Source organism: Amphiura filiformis, chromosome 7, assembly GCF_039555335.1.
Source record: "Amphiura filiformis chromosome 7, Afil_fr2py, whole genome shotgun sequence".
NCBI classification, from domain to species: Eukaryota; Metazoa; Echinodermata; class Ophiuroidea; order Amphilepidida; family Amphiuridae; genus Amphiura; species Amphiura filiformis.
Genome location: NC_092634.1, coordinates 49,742,207 through 49,766,360, shown reverse-complemented (window position 1 = coordinate 49,766,360; position 24,154 = coordinate 49,742,207). Strand labels below are relative to the sequence as shown.

Genomic DNA, 24,154 nt, shown 5'->3' with positions numbered 1-24,154 from the left:
AAAAGGTGGGGAAAGAGGCAGTTCTGTAAAGACCAAATCTTTTTTCTTGTAGACAGTAAATATTTCATTTGAATAAACATAGCAGTACATGTGTACGTGATCGTAAATTTAAAGGACAAAATGTAGGTGGACGAAAAATAATTCTCAAGCCAATCTAATCACATCTGAAATTCCAACCAATCGCACGCACCATTCATTCTCGGAATCGCAACATAATACAGGCACGTTTAAAGGGGTCACCCAATCGTAACGCTCTATCACCGATAGACACACATTTTGACGTTGCTACCAATCTTGAGGTGACAAGCAATATAGAATGTTATTTCTTGCTCAATGGCTGCCATCTAATCCTATTTTGTTTCCTCCTTACCATAGACTGACCATCAAGATTACTGTGAGGTATGCCAACAAGGTGGTGAGATTATCTTGTGTGATACCTGCCCTAGGGCCTACCATTTAGTGTGTCTAGATCCTGAGCTAGAAGCAGCACCTGAAGGCAAATGGAGCTGTCCACACTGTGTAAGTATAGGCTGGTTGCATGGAAGGTCATTAGTTCAAATCGTCCTCCAGAAGACATGCAAATCCATGGAGTACAATACCAATCACCTGTTAAAGTGGTATTGACTCTTTTGTACTCCATGCATTGCATTTGCATGTCTTCTGGAGGACGATTTGAACTACCTTTCGTGCAATTGCGTAGATTGTAACAGAAGACATTTTTGCATGATGAACTGTTCATGCTTAGTCAGTTGTGAAATGTTTCACTTGTTTTGAAATTGTGATTCTAAACTTCTTCTTTACATGAACTAGTTAGTAGATGCATAACAGGAATAAATGGGCAGGTAGGGGTCAGGGCCATTTAGCTCCTGTAAAGCCCGAAATGGTCCTTGGTTCTCAAGTAAATACATGTGGCCAGGGCCACCTATTTTGTTCAAACTGACCTCTGGCCCTAATGGTCATTTTGACTATTAATCAGAATTTAAGTTATTTCTTGCATTTTCTGCCTGTTCATCTGGTTATTAAGGCATTTATCATAACATAGTCAAACATCAGTAATTATGTGCTTTCAAAATAGCCCCTGGTTCACTGTAAAATCCCACAAACCAGGGGCTATTTTATTACAATGTAGCCCTGGTCTGGTGCTTCTTATTTCCCAGCCTGCTTAATGGCACTCTTGGTGATAATATTAACATGCTTTCTTCTGCATTACAAAACAAATGCAATGTTTGCTGTTACCAAGGTCTTTTGATTGTAATTATGGCCAATTGCTAAGGTATCCCATCTGCAAATGTCAAATCAAATCAACAAAGCGGTAACCCTATCCTTTTGTAAATTCTTGCACAATACATAAACAAATTTACAATGACCAAAATGTATTTAATGCCGTATTTGTTTTCACATTGCAGGAAGGAGAAGGTATAGAGCCAGAAGAACAAGATGAACACATGGAGTTCTGTAGGGTTTGTCATGATGGTGGTGAATTGCTATGCTGTGACCAGTGTCCTTCATCATACCATACATTCTGTCTCAATCCTCCCTTAGTAGTTGTACCTGACGGTGAATGGGTCTGCCCAAGGTGTTCGGTAAGTACCTCGATAAATGTGTCTTCTGATGTTAACTTTTTCGAAAATGTGGCTATAAATGAATGTGAAAGCATGAATGCTGGGGGAAAAATCGGCATTATAATTTTACCCTGCTGTTACATGAAACCATTTTGTTTGTAATAAACGCCCTGGGGTGTTGCATATTTCCAAAAGGGGGCGTTTATTGTAAATTTTCAGGAAAAAAGCGTTAAACTGGGTGACGAACTTCGGAACTCTCCCACTCTATCGAGGTAAATTCAAGATGATGTCGCACACAGAACCGTGTAGAACTGATATTTTGTGGTAAATACAAGAAAATTATATCTGTAAGTGCGTCATCAAACAAGAATCTGCTGATGAAATTGTGAAATTCTACCATGAATATGGAATGAACTGGAGGGAAGTTTGAGTCATAGGTTTTGTCCATGCAATTAAGCGATCGTCACTGACATGATATTGCAAGTTTTAGCTTGCTCATTCGACATGGCATGGAAATCTTTGCATTTTTGTCAATTTTTCATTGAAAAATTGTAGCATTGAAAAATTGTAGCGGGTGTTTATTAAAAGGGAACGTTTAATACCAACAATACGGTATGTGACGTTTTCATCAGAAAATGTTATTATAAGATTAACAGCTGTCGGCGATATCAATAATTTCTACATTGTCTTTCTCTTGTTGCAGTGTACGCCACCCAAGGGTAGAGTAAGGAAGATCCTGACATGGCGATGGACGACACCACCTGTCAACACGGATCCATTATCACCGGAGTGTGGAAGTCCAACAAAGAAGGACCCGGCACACAAACCCACAAGAGAATTCTTTTGCAAGTTTCATCAGATGTCCTATTGGCATTGTGATTGGGTGTCAGAAATGCAGGTGAATAAGAACAACAATCTGATTTTGATGACTGAAAAAGAGTTTCAGTTAAGGTTCTAACCAATTCCCGGGTACCCGAGTTCCCGCCCGTCCTTGGCCTACCGGGTCAAAATTTGCGGGTCAAAGTACCCGAAAAATGCAAAAGAAAACATAAAATTACCTGTTAGTTGAGAGCCTTAGTATCAGTTGCAGCCAGAAACTAGTTGTGGTTCTTTTTTTATATCAAAATATCAAAAAAGCAGGTGTGACTGAAAAATGCAAATTTCAAACAATTCTAATTTTTTCCTTATTGCCAAGTTTTTCTTGGTATTTCCTGAAAAGAAAATGGAGCTTCTATTAATAAATCAATATATTTTTAATCTTCAATGTATAGATGGAGGTATTCTTCTCGATTCTTCACCGGAACTACATCCGTAAAAACGACATGGAAGAGCCACCACCGCTTGATGACGGCGACAGCTACTCGGAACGAACGCAAAAAGAAATCCCCACACATAAGAAACATGACAAACTTAATCTGGAAGAAAAGTATTACCGCTATGGTGTGCAGCCTGAATGGCTACAAATACAGGTAGGAAATTGAGAAGTTTGAGTGAAGTTAATGATGATTAACGTACAGGCCTTATATTTAGTATGCCTGGACCAGAAGCTAAAATGAGCTCCTGGTCCCAAAGATGGCTCCTGGTCCTATAGTTTGTAGTGTAAAATATTGGATACACCAGGAGCCAAAACTCGGCAACCATGGGGTAAAAAAAAAGCCTGGGTGCCTGGTTAATATAAGCCTTGTTAACGTAACTTGTGTTAAGTTGATGATGATAAGTCACAAATGTTGACAAACCAGTTGCAGAGCAAAATAATTCTGTTAAATCTAATATTCATGGCCATAGTTCAAGGTACAGGTTTCAGATTAATGTACATTGCATTGTAGACAGTGTAATGAATATGAACCACAGACTTTTTTAAGTTTATGGACTACAATTCTTTGAATATTATTATTACTCTGGAAGATTTAAATCTATGATGGTCCAATCACAGCCTTGGGCAACATACCAAAGTATGCATGGGCAAAATATCTTTTGGACGAAAATATTTTGAATGATTTTTATTAGGTCAAAACAACATTCCAACTGTTGAACAAAATAATTTTGAGTGAAATGTTATTTTGAAATCATCTGAACTTGATGGCTCCATTTTGTTATCTTACAGCGATTAATTAACAGCAAAACAAATAGGAAGGGTGTTACTCAATACATTACAAAGTGGCGTATGCTACCGTATGATCAATGCACATGGGAGGAAGAGGATTTCATCAGGAGTATTCCTGATGGGCCTAAACAGATCAAATTTATAGAAGATTTGAGGTGAGTATGTAATTGATTCAAAAGATATCCGTTCTGTGACCTATGACCTTGTCAGTAAGGCCAGACAAAAATACTTACATTGTCCTAAAAAAATTTATTGGACAAAAGAATACCAACAACCTTAATTTCCGAAAATTCCAGAAAAAAGCTTTTAATAAACCGTTTCTTCACCTTTCTAAAACAGTTTTAAATCGTGATTAGAGTGATATAGAATATCACACTCAAACCTTAATTGAAGTGAAATGAGACCCATTTTTTCCCAAACCAAGTCCTGGTAGCTATAACTCCTGGCAGAGTTGGTGCAAGTATCATGCTTCACTTATTAGCGACTGTAGCTCCCAGAGTTCCATTCAAGAAAGGTGAATTAGCGAAGAATCAGGCAATTGGTCTGAATGGATGAACTCCTGGCAATTAAACTGACAAATGCATTTACTGTATTGTTGTTGTGTAATGTGTTTGATACATAATACTTTGTCACCTTAACAGAGCCTCACTAGAGCCACCAAGTTCTTCAAGCAAGAAAGGCAAGAAGGGTAAAAGCAAGAAGGGATCAAAGGATGCATCGCCTGAATCACCGTCTACAGATGTAAGTCATGTAGTGAAATAGTGTAATATTTTTTATATTTTACAAACCTCCATAATTTTATCAAAATGTTTTGTAATAGTCTCTTTTATATGCCCTTCCATCTTTTTTTAGTTTGGTAAAAAGAGGGGGTCCATAAATATGTTAGGTCCGCTTTTTTCAAATTCTGCGAGATATTGACATTACAGTATCTTTTTCTTTTGCAAAACCAACTTCTGGTAGAGAGAGAAGCCCAGGATTTCTGTATTGAAAGCTTGTGGAATTTGATTTACTTGATTATTATCGTACGCTATGAAATAGAGTAAAGATTATAAGAATGCTTCCGTCTGAAGATCCGTCCTTCAGTCAGTCAGCCCGTCCTTCCTTCATTGTAAAAAATTATTTCTCAATAATTGTGTTTGTAGTCGCTATTATTTATAAACAGGAATAAATGTAATAGAGTTGGTATAATTGTGTGATGTTTTTGTTAAAGTTTGTTCAACAGAAAAATTATATCGGATTATGTTTTACTTTTGACGTTATGTTTGTTAATTAGTTTTAATGGTTAAAGTTTCTTTTAGTAGAGAGAAACTGTCAAACTATACCATTGATTTAGAAACACTGTATATAATTGTTCCTGATTTTTCAATTGAGTACACACTCTGTATTAGCACCTTTTGTTATGTCTTTGACTAATATACTGTGAGTAAATAATTGCAATGTTAAATTGGGGGGGGGGCAAGGGGTATTATTTTTGCAATCAATTTAGTATCCTTTATATTATGGCATTGTGTCGTTATCATTATAGAATAAAAATTCCTTTAAAAAACAACACAAAACAGTAACAATCCTGTTGACCCTGGCTGGAGAAAATTATAAACAACTGCAAATTAGTCTATGAGCAAATTGTAGGTCAATGAATTATGCAAACCACACAAAATAACGTTGCACAAGCCAGTGATCTCCATGCAATACAAACCGCACAAAATAGCGTACGATACGTTAGGAAGTCTACTTGTTCTTATGAAGATGCAGGATTTTTCCTGAAGTTCAATAAGTTGCTTTGTTCCATTATCACTTATGAAGCACAATTTGGGTGATTTTTATCTTGCAGCCCAGAAAGAAATATGAAGCGCAACCAGATTACATCACAGAGACTGGTGGTAATCTACATGACTACCAGTTGGAGGGTCTCAACTGGCTACGCTACTCATGGGCACATAACGTCTCAACAATCCTTGCTGATGAAATGGGTCTTGGAAAAACTATTCAGACTATTGCATATTTGTATTCTCTCTTCAAAGAGGTAAGCATGGAGGTCAAATTGTAAATAGCTCTGATTTGACTAAAACTTTGTGGAAAAGCCATGAGGACAAGGTGAATAGACTGATACTGAAATGATATACAAATATGAGTGCAACAGACAAAGCAGCTTAAGAGCAAATAAATAATGCATTATTTGTCCATTGTGAATAGTCTCAAACTGTGGTGTCTAATGTAACATTCTTAAATTCTATTTGCACACTTTCAAAAGGCATGAGAATATGCAGTTTTAAAACTGAATTCAGGTTACTGAACATTTTTGAATTCAGGTGGTTTTTTTAGTCAACATTTCCACAACTTTATATAATTTCAGCCTGTTTTTGGTACCTTTAGCCAAATTTCACATGCATTTTTAGTTTGTTTTTAGGAAAGTGCAGTCTCATGCCTGTTTCAACTAAATATTATGCTTCTGCAAGTATGCAATACAGAGTTGCACTACTGTAGATGAAATGTTTACTTGCCAACTTAATTTGCTCATTTTACCTCTATTTTTTTCAAACAGGGTCACAGCAGAGGTCCATTTTTGATCAGTGCTCCATTGTCAACCATCATCAATTGGGAGAGAGAATTTGAGTTCTGGGCTCCAGATTTCTATGTCATTACATACGTGGGAGATAAGGACAGTCGTGCAATTATTAGGTAGGTCTGACCAGGGGTCAGCTTTAGTACTATCCAATTGGATCCGTTAGCTAACAGAAAGTCCCAAAACTTTGAAGCAAGTACCTGTGTCACTCAGGTTGGTTGATTGTAACTTGTGCTGTAATGGGCTATTCCATACACCAGGGTGAACCCCTATCAAGACATGATTTAAATCTTCCACTCAGGGAATGTGAATTTCAAATGGGGTTATCTAAATGGGTGAATTCATTTGAAATCTACACCCTTATGTGAGAGTAAGGTCATGTCTTCAATAGGGGATATATGGATTTCAACTGCAATAGCCAAATTCAGTATTAATGCGTGTAAATTATTGCAATGTAATATATACTATTTTTGTTTGCTATTGAATACTAGTCCTGCTTTATTATTATTTTTATGCAACAATAAAAACACACTGATAAATGCAATAACTGATCACCAATGCAATATTTAATTTTTGTGGAACTAGAAATTCCAGTTCAAGACATGTACCAAGAAGGTCAAGGTTTATTTTGCTGAAAATATTGAAACTGATTTTAATATTTTCCGACTCACGTTCAATTTTCTAATCCTCACAGGGAGCATGAGTTATCATTTGACGAGAACGCAGTTCGTGGTGGCACCAAGGCCTACAAAATGCGGCAGGGTAGCCAAGTGAAATTCCATGTATTGCTCACTTCCTATGAGTTGGTGAGCATAGATGCAACAACACTGCAGTCCGTCAACTGGGATGTGTTGGTAGTCGACGAGGCTCACAGGCTCAAGAATAATCAGTCCAAGGTATGTACTATGCTAGATACATGTATGTACACTTTGACTGTGTTTGACACCATTTAGTTGTTTTCAAGTGGTTATTCGTATGTGTGGAAATTAGGTTGCAACTGAAGGGGTCAATTTTGCATTCGAAATATTGAAGCCGGTACAAATGACATAAGACACACAAGAATGTACACTTACTTACTTCAGTTGTATCTATAGTTTATGTGTATGTCACTGGACTTGCGTACAATTGCAGCACTTCTTGTTGTATGAAACCATGATGAATCTCTTTCCCACAAACCATCTAATGTTGAAACTTTTCTCGTTCCTGTACAGTTTTTCCGAATATTGAATGGCTATGCTATCAAATCCAAGTTGCTTCTGACTGGAACGCCGTTACAGAACAACCTGGAGGAACTGTTCCATCTCCTCAACTTTATGGACCCTAATCAGTTTACGTAAGTAGTATACATGTGTGTGTCTGGGGTATGGCGAGTGTTTATGATGTGATATTTCGTGCTTGTGTTGAATGCAATTAATTGCTCAATATTAAAGCCATAATGTACGATCTTTTAAAATGAGTTGTCATTTTTTTGTTTCAAACCTGATTTTTTGGCATAATTGTAATGTTTGTACATGTCCCAACTTACACCTACACACATCATGTTGCAAGGGAATCTGGGAAGAGTAAAACATCTTCTCTGCTTGTGTCTTACCAATGAAACTTGAGGGACATGCACATTGGATGATGGATTTGAATTCTAAATTTGAACCCAGAAGTTTGCTAGTTGGATGAACAGCAGGGTCTTAGCTAGAAATTGAGGGTTGCACATCATTTGAATAAAATTGCCTGTCCTAATTTGACCTTTAAAACATTCACCAGATGTCTATAACCCATTGGGGGTTCAAAGAGTTCAAATATGTGCTGATAATGGCTTTGTTCTACAAATCTGGCCTACTAAAAAGCTCAATTAGCTTCTCAACACATGCAATTTATGATATAGCATCTATCAAAGACATTAATTTTGCAAACTCCCCTGCTAAAATGACGGGCAGACAGGTGGCTAGCTGAGACAGTAATGAACAGAAATAAGGTATATTACATCAATTTAACACATATCCATACTTTACTTTGTATTCCAGGAACCTGCAGGTGTTCTTGGATGAATTTGAAGACATCGGCAAAGAAGACCAGATCAAGAAGCTGCACGACATGTTGGGTCCTCACATGTTGAGACGTCTGAAGGCTGACGTACTCAAGGGAATGCCCTCCAAGAGTGAATTCATTGTGCGTGTTGAGCTTAGCCCTATGCAAAAGTAAGTCACCTGGGCATCTTGGGAGAACAATGCTAAGTGCATTGAAAGGTCAACTCAGGTTAAATAAGAACGAAATAAGTAAATAAGTCTTATAGTCTAAATTGTCAGACTAATTGTATCCCTGTTTTCTGGAGTTTTTTATATATACAAATAAATAATTAATAAATAATTCTGTGACTTCTGCCATCCATTGTATGAAATATTATATCTTAACTTTGAGGCTTTGAATGTCTAGATGGTAGTAACACCATTAATTTGTTTTCCTTTACTTATTTATTAATTACTTTATAGGAAATACTACAAGTACATCTTAACTCGTAACTTTGAGGCTTTGAATACCAAGAGCGGTGGTAGCAGCGTATCGCTACTCAACATCATGATGGATTTAAAGAAGTGTGCCAACCATCCATACCTCTTCCCCACTGCTGCCATGGTAAGTATGGTATAGTGGGACATAACATGTTGGCCCTCATGGGGTTCTTGTGATCATGAGTGTTACGCCCTTAACCAAAAAAAAACCAAAGAAGCAATATCTTACTATTTTTCAATGGCATTCTTTTAAAGAAATTCCTGTATAGTCATTCTTGAATTGGTAATACACATTTTGGAGCACTGGTTAGCGTCTTTAAAATCAAGTACGAACGAGTTTTAAGGGTGAACACATCCGGGTCATTCCTGTAGTGTGCTTGCATCGTATGTGAAAATTGTAAAAAAAATATACGTAGGATTTAGATCAAAATGGAACACTTTATAACTCATTTCTTCAACTCACAGATACTGAGAAAGGAGATAAAGACAAATTTAATTAGCCTATTTTTCCATTTTTGGCCACCCTAACATTCTGCAAACTTTTTATTCATAGACCTGTTATTCAACATAATTCAAATATCACAACAATATTTAGTGATATTATTTACACAGAGTTATGACAGTATGTAATTTGTTCTTTCTGTTCTGATTTTCAGGAAGCACCAAGGCTACCTAATGGAGCATATGCAGTGGAAGCTTTGATCAAAGCTTGTGGTAAAATGGTCTTACTCTGCAAAATGTTGAGGAAACTTAAGGCAGATGGACACAGGGTTCTTATTTTCTCTCAGGTACATAACACCTGTTACTTTTGTTGTTGTTGCTGGTTTGTTGTTGTTGTTGTTGCTGTTTTTATAATGATAGATTTTGTCAAGAATATTTATGCTTCAGGTTTTTTAGCACAGGCTCAAACTTCTCAAGGGTCTAAAGTCCTTAATTTCTTAATGTTTCCAGCGCTGAGCAGAAATTGTCACGATAGAACCATTTCCCCAACACGTTAATTTATTAATTAATATGATAAACTTGTGCCAGTTACTTTCTGCATATTCAAGAAAATTCATCTTACTTTTACAATAATGCTAAAACCATGTGCCATGTTTTTTTCTCCCTAACCAGATGACCAAAGTGTTAGATTTACTGGAGGATTTCATGGAGGGAGAGGGATACCGCTATGAGAGAATTGATGGTGGTATCACTGGTAATCTTCGTCAAGATGCCATTGATAGGTTTAATGGTAAGTAAATTCAACAGATTCCAGAAAAATACAGCACTGATTTTATTTAATTAAAAAAATATAATCATGTTAGGCCAAATCAAATGCAGCTAAATCCTAACTCTTTAGTTAGTTCTGATTGGCAATGAAAGTTAAATTTCAATATTTGGTCAATGTTTTGAAATAAGGGCCAAAAACATGCATTTTTAAGGTGTTGTATTTTTCTGGAATAGAGGTTAACAAGTGACAACTGTCCAGGCATGTGATTGGAAATTTTCTTCCATAAAAAAGGTAAGGGACGGCTTTAAAACTCGACCCCCAGTTGTTTAGAACAATAGAAATCGGTGTGCAACTGGTGATTGAGTTTTGAAGCTGTCCCTAAACAATGTAATATCAGATCTTTCATAATGCCAATCTTGTCACATCGTTGTTTTCTTTCACTCAGCTCTTGGAGCAGGGCATTTTTTTTATCAGATCTTTTTCATATGCCAATCTTGTCAGTTTCAAACCTCTGTAATTTTCTCTTTACTTTTCAGCCACCAATGCAGAGCAATTTGTATTCCTGCTGTCCACTCGTGCTGGCGGTCTGGGAATCAACTTGGCCACGGCCGATACCGTCATCATCTACGACTCTGATTGGAATCCACATAACGATATCCAGGCTTTCAGCAGGGCTCATCGTATCGGCCAAGCTAACAAAGTGATGATCTACCGATTTGTGACCAGAGGCTCCGTTGAGGAGAGAATCACACAGGTGGCAAAGAAGAAGATGATGTTGACTCATCTGGTGGTCAGACCTGGTCTTGGGTCAGCAGCTAAAGGTGCTATGTCTAAGAAGGAATTGGATGACATCCTCAAGTTTGGTACCGAGGAACTCTTCAAAGAGGATAAAGAGGCGAAAGGTAAGGCTGGACAAAAAGGAGTCCTGGCAGGAAGGTGCGGCCGCTAGGTCGTATGTTTTCTTTAGAAAAATTATTTTGGATTATGTGCAAGTGCTGTTGAAAACTTCAGGCATAGTCTCTTACATGGTATTCTAGTACACCATTGGGCATTACAATCGTGCAAAAAGTAGAAATTCAAGAAAAAGTTCAGAGTGTTGCTGTGAACAAATCACACATGGCTTTAAATGACTGTATATCACCTTAAACAGTTGCATCTTTGACTTATATCATTTTATTTTATAATTTGTGTATATTTATTCCGACCTTACAGGAGAGGACAGTGAGGGTACTATTCAATGGAACGATGCGCAGGTGGCAGACCTTCTAGATCGTTCCAAAGAAGGCATCGCTGAGCAGAAAGATTTCTCCAATGACTACTTGAGCTCTTTCAAAGTGGCCAGTTATGTCATCAAGGAGGAGGAGCAACAAGAAGAAGAAGAGGAAGAGGAGGTGAGAATTCACTGTAGAAGTGGTGATGTAACAGGATTACCACAGCGATGGGTCAAAACTATTTTTGAATGTATTGCCCTGCAATTATTAAGCAGGATCACCTGTCATGCCTGTGTATGTGTCAATTATGTGTGCAACCATAGAGTCAATACAATACTTGACAAAAGCACTTTTTTTGAAGACAATAATTGTAAAGGTGTGAGTGAAACGTACATTAACTAAGCATAATGTGAAATTTCTATAGAATTACCATCCAGGTCTTCAGTGCCTATTATTTGATAATCTATGGTATGATGCAGAGGTACAGCATACATCCATAAAGTCTGGATTAGGGAGTGGTAAAATAATTATATTATGCAGAATTGCAGATAAAACATGGTAGTTTGAGATGTTGGTATAAAGTCGTGTTTGTCAATGATTGCATTTTGTTATTATAAAGGTGCTGAAGTGAAAAAAGCGGTGAAAGTCAAGTTCTTGATGATGGAGGAATGTGGACAAACATATAAAACAGGAAGGGGAACCAGCTGAAGGCAGCAAACAATATATTTTTGAGCTCTTGATAAATTGGCCGGTCTAGCATTAAACTTGTTTAGGGAAAATGAGTTATTTTACAACAAGTGCCTAAATATGCTCTTTTTTGTTCTTTTATTTGACCAGCCGGAACCAGAGACGGAGGTCATCAAGCAAGAGTTGGAACCTTCTGACCCAGCTTACTGGGAGAAACTGTTGAGGCATCATTATGAGCAGCAACAAGAGGATCTTGCCAGGACGCTAGGAAAGGGTAAACGTGTCAGGAAACAAGTCAACTACACAGCAGGACATGATGATGCAGGTGAGATACTGAGTTGCAAAATGTTTTGTTTTATTTTTTATATTTTTGCAGAGTGCATTGGTATACTTTGTTTGACATTTAATGGCAAGTCTCATAGCATTGTGGATTGATATACCGTAAAGATTCGCCTATGGGGCACTTGGACTCCTTTGCCTTTGGGTAAATTTCATGTGCAAATATAGAGCTCCCTCCTCTGAAATCCCAACAAGAATTTAGGTTCCGTGCCTCTATTTGCTGGTGGGAATTTTACGTTAGGGCACTTTTAGGTTGTGCCTAAAATTCCACTTCTGTCCAGGTAAACCATAGCACCATTAGGCAAACTTTTATGGTAGAATGACATACACACAATTGGGCGCTACACCGATGCTATAGTAAGAACTCCAATTGAATGAACGCAGCTTTCAACGGCTGTACTCGATACAACCGCGATCGTATATCACATATTTCAAACTACAACGCGAAAGCATGACCTTGGATACAATGCTAACCAATCACGAGTGCGTTGGCATGGTTAGATTCACTACCGCGTTACTCACGCACAGTCGCACACGCTGGCGTACATCGCGCAGTCTACGCAAAAAATCATCACGCTATTAAAAGCTGCGTTCATTCAATCGGAATTCTTACTATAGTTGTGCTTTGCGTAATGTGTGACTGGCGCACACTTATGTGAATTTACCCAAGCAAAATTTGGGGCTCTATTGTGGTGCACAGTAACAAAACTGAATCAGGGTGAGAAATGGTATAGTGGTCATTTTCACAATAATTTTTACATACCACAATGCTATGAAACAACAGTATTCTGAAGCTACAATCAAGGAATTTAATAGTTGGTACACCTTGACAATATGTTGGAACTCTTCATTGCCGCTCTGAGAGTTAAGTGAAATTAGTATAACTATGTTTGATGAGAAGTACATACCTTCTCCTTTCCTCTTCCTCCCCATTCCCCTCAATCAATGTTGGGGAGACTGGAGAGCCCAATGGAAAAAGTGCTTTCATCAACATTGAACTGGGGGAGAGGGGTGGCGATTTACATTTAGTATGCCCGAGTGTACCAACATTAATTTCTTTGATTGTCCGAGGCGAATGTAAAATATTTCATATAAATTTCGTTTTTGTCTCATAACTCAAAAACGGAATGTCGCATGAGCTTCATATTTCACACAATTTGGGAGTGGATTATAGGCCTTTGAATTATAATAAATTTGTAAATAAAGAAATTGGTTTATTTAGGGAGTGGTCATTGAAATCCTCCCCTATGCTAAATTAAACACATTTTGTGATAGTGCAAACTGCATCTAAAATTGGTTTTTGGTCCATATCTTTAAAACAAAAGCATGTATTACAACCAAATTTTACACATTTTGTTATGATGATATGTTTCCACTTCTATCAAATGTACAGTACGATATTCACTCAATTACGAGAAACACAATGCAAATATGTAGCACACCATGTAAAGCTATGTGAAAACCGGCGAAGGCCAAATAAGCTGCATAATGGTGAAATTTTGCATTTTAGCTCAAAACAAGAGTTTGACAACACAGAAAAATGACTACGAACAAAATACTAAGGTTTTGTTAATGGTATTAATCATTGAGAGAATAGCGTTGAACTCTATCACGAAGAGATAAAAAAAAAAAATTGCTGGGGTTCGAACCCGGTACCTCCAGATCATGGGCCACATACCACACCATTAGACTATTACGTGCAACTGTGATAAAGACTTGAATCATTGTACTAATACGTTAAAGATGTTAAACCATGACGCGTATTGAATACTTTTTTCTGTAACTATTGTGGAAACTTAATAAATTATGCACTTTGCATGAAGTTTTGTAAATTGACTCGGTAATCCACGATATATATTCATATTGTGTACAGAAACAGCTCAAAATATAATGACGTTGCTCAGTAACTGACGATATGCCTCGATAATCCACCAAAAAAAAACTTGTCTAGTCTTTTTTCTAATGATATAATGGATTACCGTGCAATTGCTATTGAATTCAATAGCGTTTGTTTTGGTATGGTTTGCTTGAATGACCCTGCAACTTTATGATGACAATCATTATGACTTAAAATGAAAGACCATTTTCACGTCGATCCGTGTAGCTTAATGGTAGCAGAGGTCGCCCGTGTCGAGAGGTCCACGGTTCAAAACTTGGCAAATTTTTTTTGTTTCCCACTCAAAAGGCTACTTGTATTGGAATTGTTAATTTTAATTTGGCCAAACTTATCTGAATGACAATGTTGTTATTTTTTTTTTTGATTTAATATATTTGTCTTTTGATTTATTTATATATTATATTTCCGGTGTTTCCTTATTGATAACTTAAATTACCGGTTCATCATGTTTGAAATGGATGGAAACTGTACCTTTTATTCTTTCATCAATACAGTTATAATATATATATTTTTAAAGATAAAATGGTGAATGATATTAACAATCATTTATGGAAATAAATGAAGAAAGAACAAAACAAGATGAGGTCAACGTATAATGTGCACATTTAACAGTTCAAGTTCTTATTACTGCTGTTACGTATACGCATTGACTCATGCTGTCTACTGAAGATAACTAATACATAATTATGTAATGAATGATTTATGACCAATTCCTGACTTTGTTATATTATTTGTTTTCAACAATAATCAGGCGTTGAATTAGGACAACCAAATATTCGTATACAGCAATTAGTGCTAAAATAATTATGATAATTAAGAAGAAATATGCAACAGCGTATTAATATCACTGCGTATTGTTAGAAAACGTGTTTATTTGGCCTATATAAAACTCAGCATTGTGGATGTTTTCAATAACCACTCCCTAAACAAACCAATTTCTTTGCCGTCACAATTTTTCAACACATTTCAATAGGAGAGTATCTACCAAAAACTTGTGAGTGACAACAGTTTGATATGACTTCCCGTTTGAAGATATAGCACAAAAAACTAACTTTATGCGCCATGCGACAGCTTAGAGAACTAATCATGAAATTCGTGTAGGTTAGGGTATGGGTTGTTTCACTGACCGCTCCCTAAAAAAGCCAATTTCTTTATCAACAATTTTATAAAGATTCCAAAGCATATGGTATACTCCCATATCATGTGCAATATGAAGTTCATATGACATTCCGTTGTAGAATTATGAGTTAAAAACAATTTTAGATGCATATTTTGCCGTTTAGAGCCTAATACTGAAATATGACGTAATTTAGCATAGGAGATGCTTTCAGTGACCACTTCCTAAATAAACCAATTTATTTATCATCATTTTATACTCATTCTAAAGCACATGGTCCACTCCTACATCGTGTGCAATATGAAGATCATACGATATTCTGTTGTTGAGTTATGAGACAAAAACGAATTTTAGATGTCATATTTTGCGTTAGCCTCGGACAATCAAGGAATTTAATAGTTGGTACACCTTGACAATATGTTGGAACTCTTCATTGCCGCTCTGAGAGTTAAGTGAAATTAGTATAACTATGTTTGATGAGAAGTACATACCTTCTCCTTTCCTCTTCCTCCCCATTCCCCTCAATCAATGTTGGGGAGACTGGAGAGCCCAATGGAAAAAGTGCTTTCATCAACATTGAACTGGGGGAGAGGGGTGGCGATTTACATTTAGTATGCCCGAGTGTACCAACATTAATTTCTTTGATTGTAGCTCAATTGTTACACAAGAGCGACACTGCAGGGGGTCTAACTTATACCGTCAGGCACTTGTGCACTAGAATCTGGTGCATTACTGATTCAGATAACTGGACAACGGATTCAGGCAAGCTATTCAACATCTTGAGTGTAGCTGGGAAGAAAGAATTCTTGTAATTGTTTAGCCTGGTTGACATTTCTTTAAAATTGGGAGTTGATGCCCTCTGATAAGCCTAGAATTCAGAGTGAGGTATGCATTCATCTGGATATTAATGAGCTCATCGATCATCTTGTAAAACTTGGTAGTGATGTTTGGTGTGATCACAATTCCACTCACATGTGTTTGTTTTTAATTTGATCATTGTCTTTTTTGCTATTCTCAGGAGTATGGGACGACAAGCTCAGCGACAATTTCAGCGATTATTCCGGCAACTCTGGTGTGGATGAAGAGGACGACGACTTCGATGAGAAGAACGAAGTCGGAGGTAAGGGTAAGAGAAAATGTATCATTGATGACTTCTGCACACTAACCAACGCTAACAAATTGTTGTTGTTTCGCACATGGTATAGGTGGATTCAATTCAAAGTTTGAGTAAGAAAGCTTCAAAACACAACTTTAGTTTAGTCCCGTTCATTATATAAGAGCACATCTTAAAAGTTTAATAAACAATTCTTAGTCAGTGGTGTGGTTTAGCCTGTAAGCGCCTAATTTCCCTGGTTCCTGTGTGTCGTCTATGAGGATATGATAGACGTCAGTGGCCACAGTGTTGCTGACCATGCTTGTTGAGCACATTTAGAGGCATAGGCCTAGTGCGTAATATGTGCATGTGACTGATCGCAGGACGCACAATTGAAGTTGTTAAAAAGTTTCATAGATTAAGGGGAGAGTTTTCATAATAGCAACTTAATTTTTGCTAAATAAAATAGTTTTTAGTTATTCAAATAACTTATTAAGAATGAGAATAATTGATAGGAATTTTTTTTTTACTAGGCAGGCTCAATAGTGTTATCATGTATATACAGGTTTCACTGACATCCACTACTCAAAATATTGGACTTGCATATTCTCTTTTGACAAGATGTATACCATATTCATTCCATTAAACACCCATGCCCCTATAAGTGCCCACCCAGCGACTTTACAATAAGCAAAATGTGATATTGTTAACTGCCCATCTAATACTGTCAAAATACTTACTTTAAGCTTACCTATCGAGTGACTATACATGCATGCATGTGGGAAATTGAGCTTTAAAAATATCGAAAATGTGCGCTAAAAGTAAATTATGACGCTATTTCAATAAGTGGGCAGGTGTATAGGTGTTAAAAATATTTACCATTATATCCTTCATTAATATATTCTCATTCATTAATTGGTTAAACGAGTATCATGTGACCAAAAATGAAATGGGATACTATTTCCCTCAGAGCGCGTATAACCTCATTCCGTGTCGCAGTTCCTAGTGGTCGGTGCCACTCGCCACGTACGCGGGATATCAGTATCTTAATATTGACGGTAAAATAACAGAGAACAGGGTTACTTGTTTAACGGCGGTGTTGCAGAGGTTACAACATTTTCATGGTAAGCTTTAGCCACCCAACTATGTGTGTGCTTTGTACATGTGCATCTAGCCTATGATAAAGGCCTTGCGTTTCTAATATTTTGATCAATCAATGAACAAAGAATATATTAATGAAGAATATAAAACAAATATTTACTACTCTAAATCCTCGGTGGACTGATGTATTTGCTTTACGTCACTATGTGAAACATCAAAAACGTGTGGAACAAATGTGAGGAATGTATTTGACAAATACGTCACTATGTGAAACAAAAAATATTTCATTAACAGCCGTATGAGGAACGTATTTGACAAATATGTCACTATGCATACCTGCCAACTGTTCAGATTTAATCTGATTTGTTCAGATTTTTGAGTTTTGAAACTCCCAAAAATCTGAACGATCAGATTTTTCAAATCTTTTAAAGAACAAATTAAGGTAAAAGAAAAAATAGCCTACTGCATGATATGTTGTTACTTGTATATGAATAAATAACCATGGTGCATGCACATCCTGGGGTGGGGTTTATGCCTAAACCATGCAAAATCAAGACTATTTGGGGGGGCTATTCTTGTTGCTGTGTAAAAGGTGCCATTGCACACTCCAGGGTCTAACATTTCTGGGTACACCCCTGTGGGTAACCAGATTTAATAATAGAAAATAATAATAACTTTCTATTGTTGGCAGGTATGCATTATGTGAAACACATAATTTTCTATTTATGGCCGTTTCTAGGGATGCATTCGAGTTCCGTGAAGTCTTAAGGTCATCATTCCTCCTTATAATAATACTGTAATACATTAAAAATACCTTGTTTTACTGATAATGCAACTTCAGCGGTTTCTTTGTTGTGTTCATTACAAAAAGAAAACATGTTGGATGCAGTTTTGTTAACGGATAGCCATCTGACACTTGTAAATTGCAATTTTAAGCATTAAAATGTTGTGATGTTATTTATCACACTCAATAATTGTACCACGGGCTGTGCATACGTACTCTGCTGTGTAAACGAACTGTTCTCCATACAAGCGGCGGGTTCTGAACATTCCAAGATTTTAAAATGTCAAATGGTAAGTAATAAATACTTTTATTTATTTATTTATTTATTTGTTTTGTTTGATAAATTATAAGAGCTATAACTTCTAATAAAATAAACAAAGTCTCTATTGAGTTCACATGCATAATATTTCTAGTCTAGGGGCTTGGCTAGTTGCGCCCAACTGCGTGCAAGGTGCATGCCATTCTAAATCAATACGCGGTGTTAGGAGTCTTTTTTTTCTGCCTTATATAAACCGAACAAACTTAAGGCCTTGTCATAATGTTTAGACTAATTATGTGTAGGTCAAGTAGCGTAGGCCTAGGCCTAAATCCTTTTAGGACTGTTGATAGGTATTATATAGTGTTATGTTTCGGACTGTTTAGTAGGCACAGAACTTGTCATGTATGTTGACTGATGAGTGTGTATACCCTAGCATACCTGCCAACTGTTCAGAATTAATCTGATTTGTTCAGATTTTTGAGTTTTGAAACTCCCAAAATCTGAATAATCAGTCAAATAACAAATTTAGGTATTTAAGATGGTGCATGCACACCCTTTGTGGGGTCTATGCCTAAACCATGCAAAATCGGCCTATTTTGGGAGCTATTCTTGTTGCTGTGTACCCTGTGGGTGCCATTGCACACTCCAGGGTCTTAATGTTTCTAGGAACACCCCTGTGGGTGACCAGATTTTGGACTTTCTATTGTTGGCAGGTATGCCCTAGTGCTTTTAGTAGGGCTATGGGCCTATCGGACCTAATCGTGTCATGTTAATTGAATGTTAAGTTGGTCTAAACCAATGCAATGTCTGTAGACTTAAGTATAGTAGGCCTATAGATGCTGTAAGGGGCTGTGCAATAATTATGGGCCCTGGGGAGGGTAAAATTGGATGGCAAAGATTTTTTGGCTAGTGGAAAGGGGGGGGGGCCAAGCAGTTTTTGGCTGGCTGAGAGGGGTGGGGCAAGCAGTTTTTGGCACACATTTATGGGCACCTTAAAATAACATGCTCTAAAACAGCTTAGGAAAACACCACAGAAATGTTCAAATATGCAAAATTTCCTGTTCGCTACGCTCGCATCATATATAGACCATTAAAAGTTTGCAAATTAATGTTGATATACATATAAGTTAATCTTTCTTGTTTATTATATTGATTTCAGGGAAGGCAACTGGAGAAGAGGATGACAGCGATAATGTTCCACTTTCCCGCATGGTACAGAGGGCAAGAGAGGATGACGATGACAATATTCCCCTGTCCCAAATGATACAGATAGCAAAGAAGGAAAATGAGGATGACAATGATAATGTCCTACTTTCCTGCATGGTACAGAGTGCAATAGAGGATGATGACGATGTCCCCCTGTCCCAAATGATACAGATAGCAAGGAAGGAAAATGAGGATGACAATGATAATGTCCCACTTTCCCGCATGGTACAGAGTGCAATCGAGGATGACGACGACGTCCCCCTGTCCCAAATGATACAGATAGCAAAGAAGGAAGAGGATGACAATGATAATGTCCTACTTTCCTGCATGGTACAGAGTGCAATGGAAGATGACGACGATGTCCCCCTGTCCCAAATGATACAGATAGCAAAGAAGGAAAATGAGGATGTCAACGATAATGTCCCATTTCCTCACAGAGGGCTAGAGAGGATGACGATGTCCCCCTGTCCGAAATGATACAGATAGCAGGGAAGGAAAATGAGGATGACAATGATAATGTCCCACTTTCCCGCATGGTACAGAGGGCAAGAAAGGATGACGATGACAATATTCCCCTGTCCCAAATGATACAGATAGCAAGGAAGGAAAATGAGGATGTCAACGATAATGTCCCATTTCCTCACAGAGGGCTAGAGAGGATGACGATGTCCCCCTGTCCCAAATGATACAGATAGCAAGGAAGGAAAATGAGGATGACAATGATAATGTCCCACTTTCCCGCATGGTACAGAGGGCAAGAAAGGATGATGACGATGTCCCCTGTCCCAAATGATACAGATAGCAAGGAAGGAAAATGAGGATGACAATGATAATGACCCACTTCCTCGCATGGTACAGAGGGCAAGAGAGGATGACGATGTTCCTCTGTCCCAAATGATACAAATAGCCAGGAAAGAAAATGAGGATGGCAATGACAATATCCCACTTTCCTGCATGGTACAGAGGGCAAGAAAGGATGTCAGCGATGATGTTCCCGTCTCAAATGATAGCCAAGAAGAAAAAGGTGAATGACAACGATGGCAAAATACACAAAATACAGCAGACTAAAACAATGATGATGTATCCCTCTACAATGTACAATAGATGGCAAAGAAGGATGATGATGTTCGTCTCTCAAACATAGAGACTGGGAAACAAGTAGGTAAATTTTATGTTGCATTTTCCAAATTGTGAGAAAACTTACCATGAACACAGTGAAAAAGAAATATTTGGATTACAACAAAATGAAACCTATACCTGCTAATTTGATACCTCTTCTAACATATGTCTAAGTTGATATCCTTTTAAAACTTGGTCTTTTGGATATACAGTCAAAGAAGGCATTAAACAGGCATGAGAATTATCCCTTATAAAGAATTCCCTTTTTTTCCCTCTTTTGTGGTCTTTGGGTTCACATGTAAATTTGAATTAAATGGGTCCGCGACTGTGAGGATCGAGAAAGTTTGATTGAATTGGTAAAAAAGAACCTAGACATTTTTAAAAACATGTTCAGAAGCTCTTAGAAAATGTGTTTTTTAATGCATAAAACTCCATAGTACGAGCGAACGATCAATATTGTAATTTTGATTTTTTTTATAGCGTGAGGAGTGACTGAGGACGTTACAATTAGACCAGCTTTGGGTATAATAAAGTGGGAACTGAGATACAACTTAAAATACCGAGATATTAATGAATTGTGCTAAAACTTTCTATCGCCATTATTTTACCAACAGCTGACGGAGAAGAAGCTGAAATAACAAGGCCGGAAGACTTTCCCTCTGGCATATGTACCAGCAATGGGTGTGGCTTGGACGTTTTGTAGCAAGTCTAGGAAATAATGAAGCAGCACACTCTTATGCCAGTTGAATTCAATGTTGTTTTACATGATAACAATGATTACTCTATGATGGATCTTACATTATATTCTTACTGACCTCAATGCGAGTCTTACAGGTTGCAGACCTTCTATGATTGCAGTTACAAATGAATCTGCAAATAACTGAATTTAACAGCGAGAGTCATCATCATCTACAGAAGCCAAGTCGGATATCCTTTGTTTAAAATACAAAATTAATGGACTCGTAAAAACACCAAATAAACCGAGATCTTTGTATTGTTTAAACCAGTTTACCACCTCTAAGAACCCGATATACAGTGAAATATGTTTCATAACTAACATAACATCAATAACGAGGGAGTGAAACGCCTCTTAAACCGATATATAGTGACCTTTGTTTGTTTGGTGGTTATTGCCAAAATTGCAATATGGTGGCACATACTGTATTAATGACAGTATTCAACACGACATACCATTATTATACATGTTCTCCATTGTCGTATTTTAAAACACTGAAGACCGAAATCTATGTAAACATAGTAAATGCCATCGAAACTGCGTATGTGTTTAGTTGAGTTGTAATCAAATTGATTTGCTATTGTAATTCATGTACTGATGCGGAAATGGATCTAATTTTATGGCAACCAGCGTTTTGTTATGTTCGTAGACCTTGGCATGCATCCATGTTAACTTCACATGTACAGATATACAATGTTACCTGAGGTCTATGTCTTCATCTTTATACCATGTACATATGTACAAATTTACAACTTATATTTTTAATATATATTTTTGCACAACTATATCTCAAGTTAATATAAACCTTTCACTAAAGTCATATGTTTATAAACGATACATAAAGGTTAACATTACCATTTCAATGTAAAGAATAAGTCAATGTAATAACTACTTCACGCTTCTTATAAGATGTCTTGCCATAAAATTAGTATGATATCTCAATGTTTATGTCTATATTTTTCAAGTGTTCAATAATATATAAAAAATACATAACATGTGTACAGATTTCTTATTTCTGTCTTCATCCGATGCAGTCGATCATAGCAATAAACACCCCTAAACAACCAAAATCAAATACCACTTTATACCTTTAACTTTCAAACCAATCTTATTAAATCCCATGTGTTCCCCTTACACCTTGCCTACTACAAAAATACATATCCTTTAAATTTAATATTCTTCCCTTCGTAGCTGATGAGATTGTTTGAACAAATCAAACCCCTTGCATTTCCTCACATCACATCGAGCTCACATTGGGCGCCCCATTCCTTTTTTGAAAATATTTTTATTTAGATCCATCCAAACTTTCTTAAGCGCCCTGGGCGGTTAATAGAATGAATACGGTAATATAATATAGCTAGAATTGATATCGTTTACAAAAGTGGAAACAAATTATATGTAATTGTTCCTGGAGATTAATCTACAGAACTATATTAGGGGGTTTAGGGCATTTTAGGTTAGGGTAAGAGTTAGGATTAGAGTCTGGTTTAGGGCTTAGGTTTGGGTTAGGGGCGAAGCTTAGGATTGGGTAATACTTCTTGGGTTTGGGTTTTCGGCCTATTGACATGTAACCGTAATTTGATTTGCTATTTTGTTGACATTGTTTGTTTGACAGGAAGGAGAAGTCGTCGTGATAGAGACAGAGACAGGCTGCCACCACTGCTGGCTAGAGTCGGTGGAGTTATTGAGGTTAGTAGTTCTCAAAGACATACTCACAGATTACCAACTACGCTATGGTCATTTTACCATCTTGGTTTGTTGCTCATGGAGGCCACTGAATGTACCTCAAGTATTTATTGTCAAAAGCCTCCAATTGAATGATAATGAAAAAATGTGCGCATGCAGTGATTAGCGAGCATTTTTGAGACAACATATTACACCCAGAACGCAAACAACACGCACATTGAATCTGTAAGTTTGGTGGGTGTATAGTGAAATAATTGGGCAGTACATTAAGTGGAGTCCATGAGCGACACAGACATAGTGGAGTCGGTTCTCTTTGATTCTACCTCGTTTTACTACAAACTTGTACTGCCAACTTTTCTTGTCATATTAAAACATTTCTTATAAATGTGTCATGTATTAACTTTGTAAATTTAATGTAATCATGTTGTACACGGTGAGTCAAAATGATCTATACCCAGCTTAACTACTTCTTTTCTGGAATCGTGGACATACTGAATAAAAATTATGCTGCGCATAAGTAAATTTTGAATTTTGGAAATTGCTGTTCCAATCACAAGCTATAACAATTTAATTAATATAACTACCTTTAAAACACTTGCGAAACACCTATAGTGTTCTAAATTGCCAAAACCGGTACGAGAACAAATTAATTTGAAATATTCAAATATGGGTTTTTCCTTTGGTACAGATCATTTTGACTCGCCCTGTATCTTTCTAACGTCTGTAGTAAGACAATGTGTCTTCATCCGAGTAGACATGTTGACAGCATACAGACGGAAAGCAAAAAGACCAGTTTTAGAGAGGGGCCATTTAAGTACCTGTGGTCTTTCTAAAGGCGTGGTCAAACATATCAATGCAATTCTTTAGTTTTAAGTAGCATTTGTTATCAGTTTTGAATTAGTATAGAGTAGCCAGTAAGTTGGCGAACGTTGGCAACAGTAGTAATGCTAGGAAACAAGTGTGATGTGATCAAGCTAAA

General features: G+C 37.0%; 1 protein-coding gene across 15 annotated transcripts in view; it reads left to right on the top strand.

The window, feature by feature from the left end:
* LOC140157277 (chromodomain-helicase-DNA-binding protein 5-like) overlaps nucleotides 1-24,154 on the top strand; it is a 64,016-nt gene that overhangs the window by 13,926 nt on the left and 25,936 nt on the right. For 14 of the 15 annotated variants that reach the window (XR_011859658.1, XR_011859657.1, XR_011859656.1 and 11 more), the window contains exons 9-27: nucleotides 376-519; nucleotides 1,407-1,583; nucleotides 2,266-2,460; nucleotides 2,834-3,031; nucleotides 3,667-3,821; nucleotides 4,308-4,407; nucleotides 5,498-5,689; nucleotides 6,209-6,345; nucleotides 6,924-7,125; nucleotides 7,441-7,562; nucleotides 8,248-8,421; nucleotides 8,713-8,854; nucleotides 9,387-9,518; nucleotides 9,844-9,961; nucleotides 10,477-10,842; nucleotides 11,153-11,331; nucleotides 11,989-12,163; nucleotides 16,210-16,317; nucleotides 23,105-23,178. Coding sequence is in view for 11 of the 15 variants with exons in the window: in XM_072180408.1 (XP_072036509.1) it covers nucleotides 376-519; nucleotides 1,407-1,583; nucleotides 2,266-2,460; nucleotides 2,834-3,031; nucleotides 3,667-3,821; nucleotides 4,308-4,407; nucleotides 5,498-5,689; nucleotides 6,209-6,345; nucleotides 6,924-7,125; nucleotides 7,441-7,562; nucleotides 8,248-8,421; nucleotides 8,713-8,854; nucleotides 9,387-9,518; nucleotides 9,844-9,961; nucleotides 10,477-10,842; nucleotides 11,153-11,331; nucleotides 11,989-12,163; nucleotides 16,210-16,317; nucleotides 23,105-23,178 (3,090 nt within the window). In the remaining 4 variants the exon portion in view is untranslated. The remainder of the gene's footprint in view (nucleotides 1-375; nucleotides 520-1,406; nucleotides 1,584-2,265; nucleotides 2,461-2,833; nucleotides 3,032-3,666; nucleotides 3,822-4,307; nucleotides 4,408-5,497; nucleotides 5,690-6,208; nucleotides 6,346-6,923; nucleotides 7,126-7,440; nucleotides 7,563-8,247; nucleotides 8,422-8,712; nucleotides 8,855-9,386; nucleotides 9,519-9,843; nucleotides 9,962-10,476; nucleotides 10,843-11,152; nucleotides 11,332-11,988; nucleotides 12,164-16,209; nucleotides 16,318-23,104; nucleotides 23,179-24,154) is intronic. The other variant, XM_072180411.1, reaches the window with a different exon arrangement.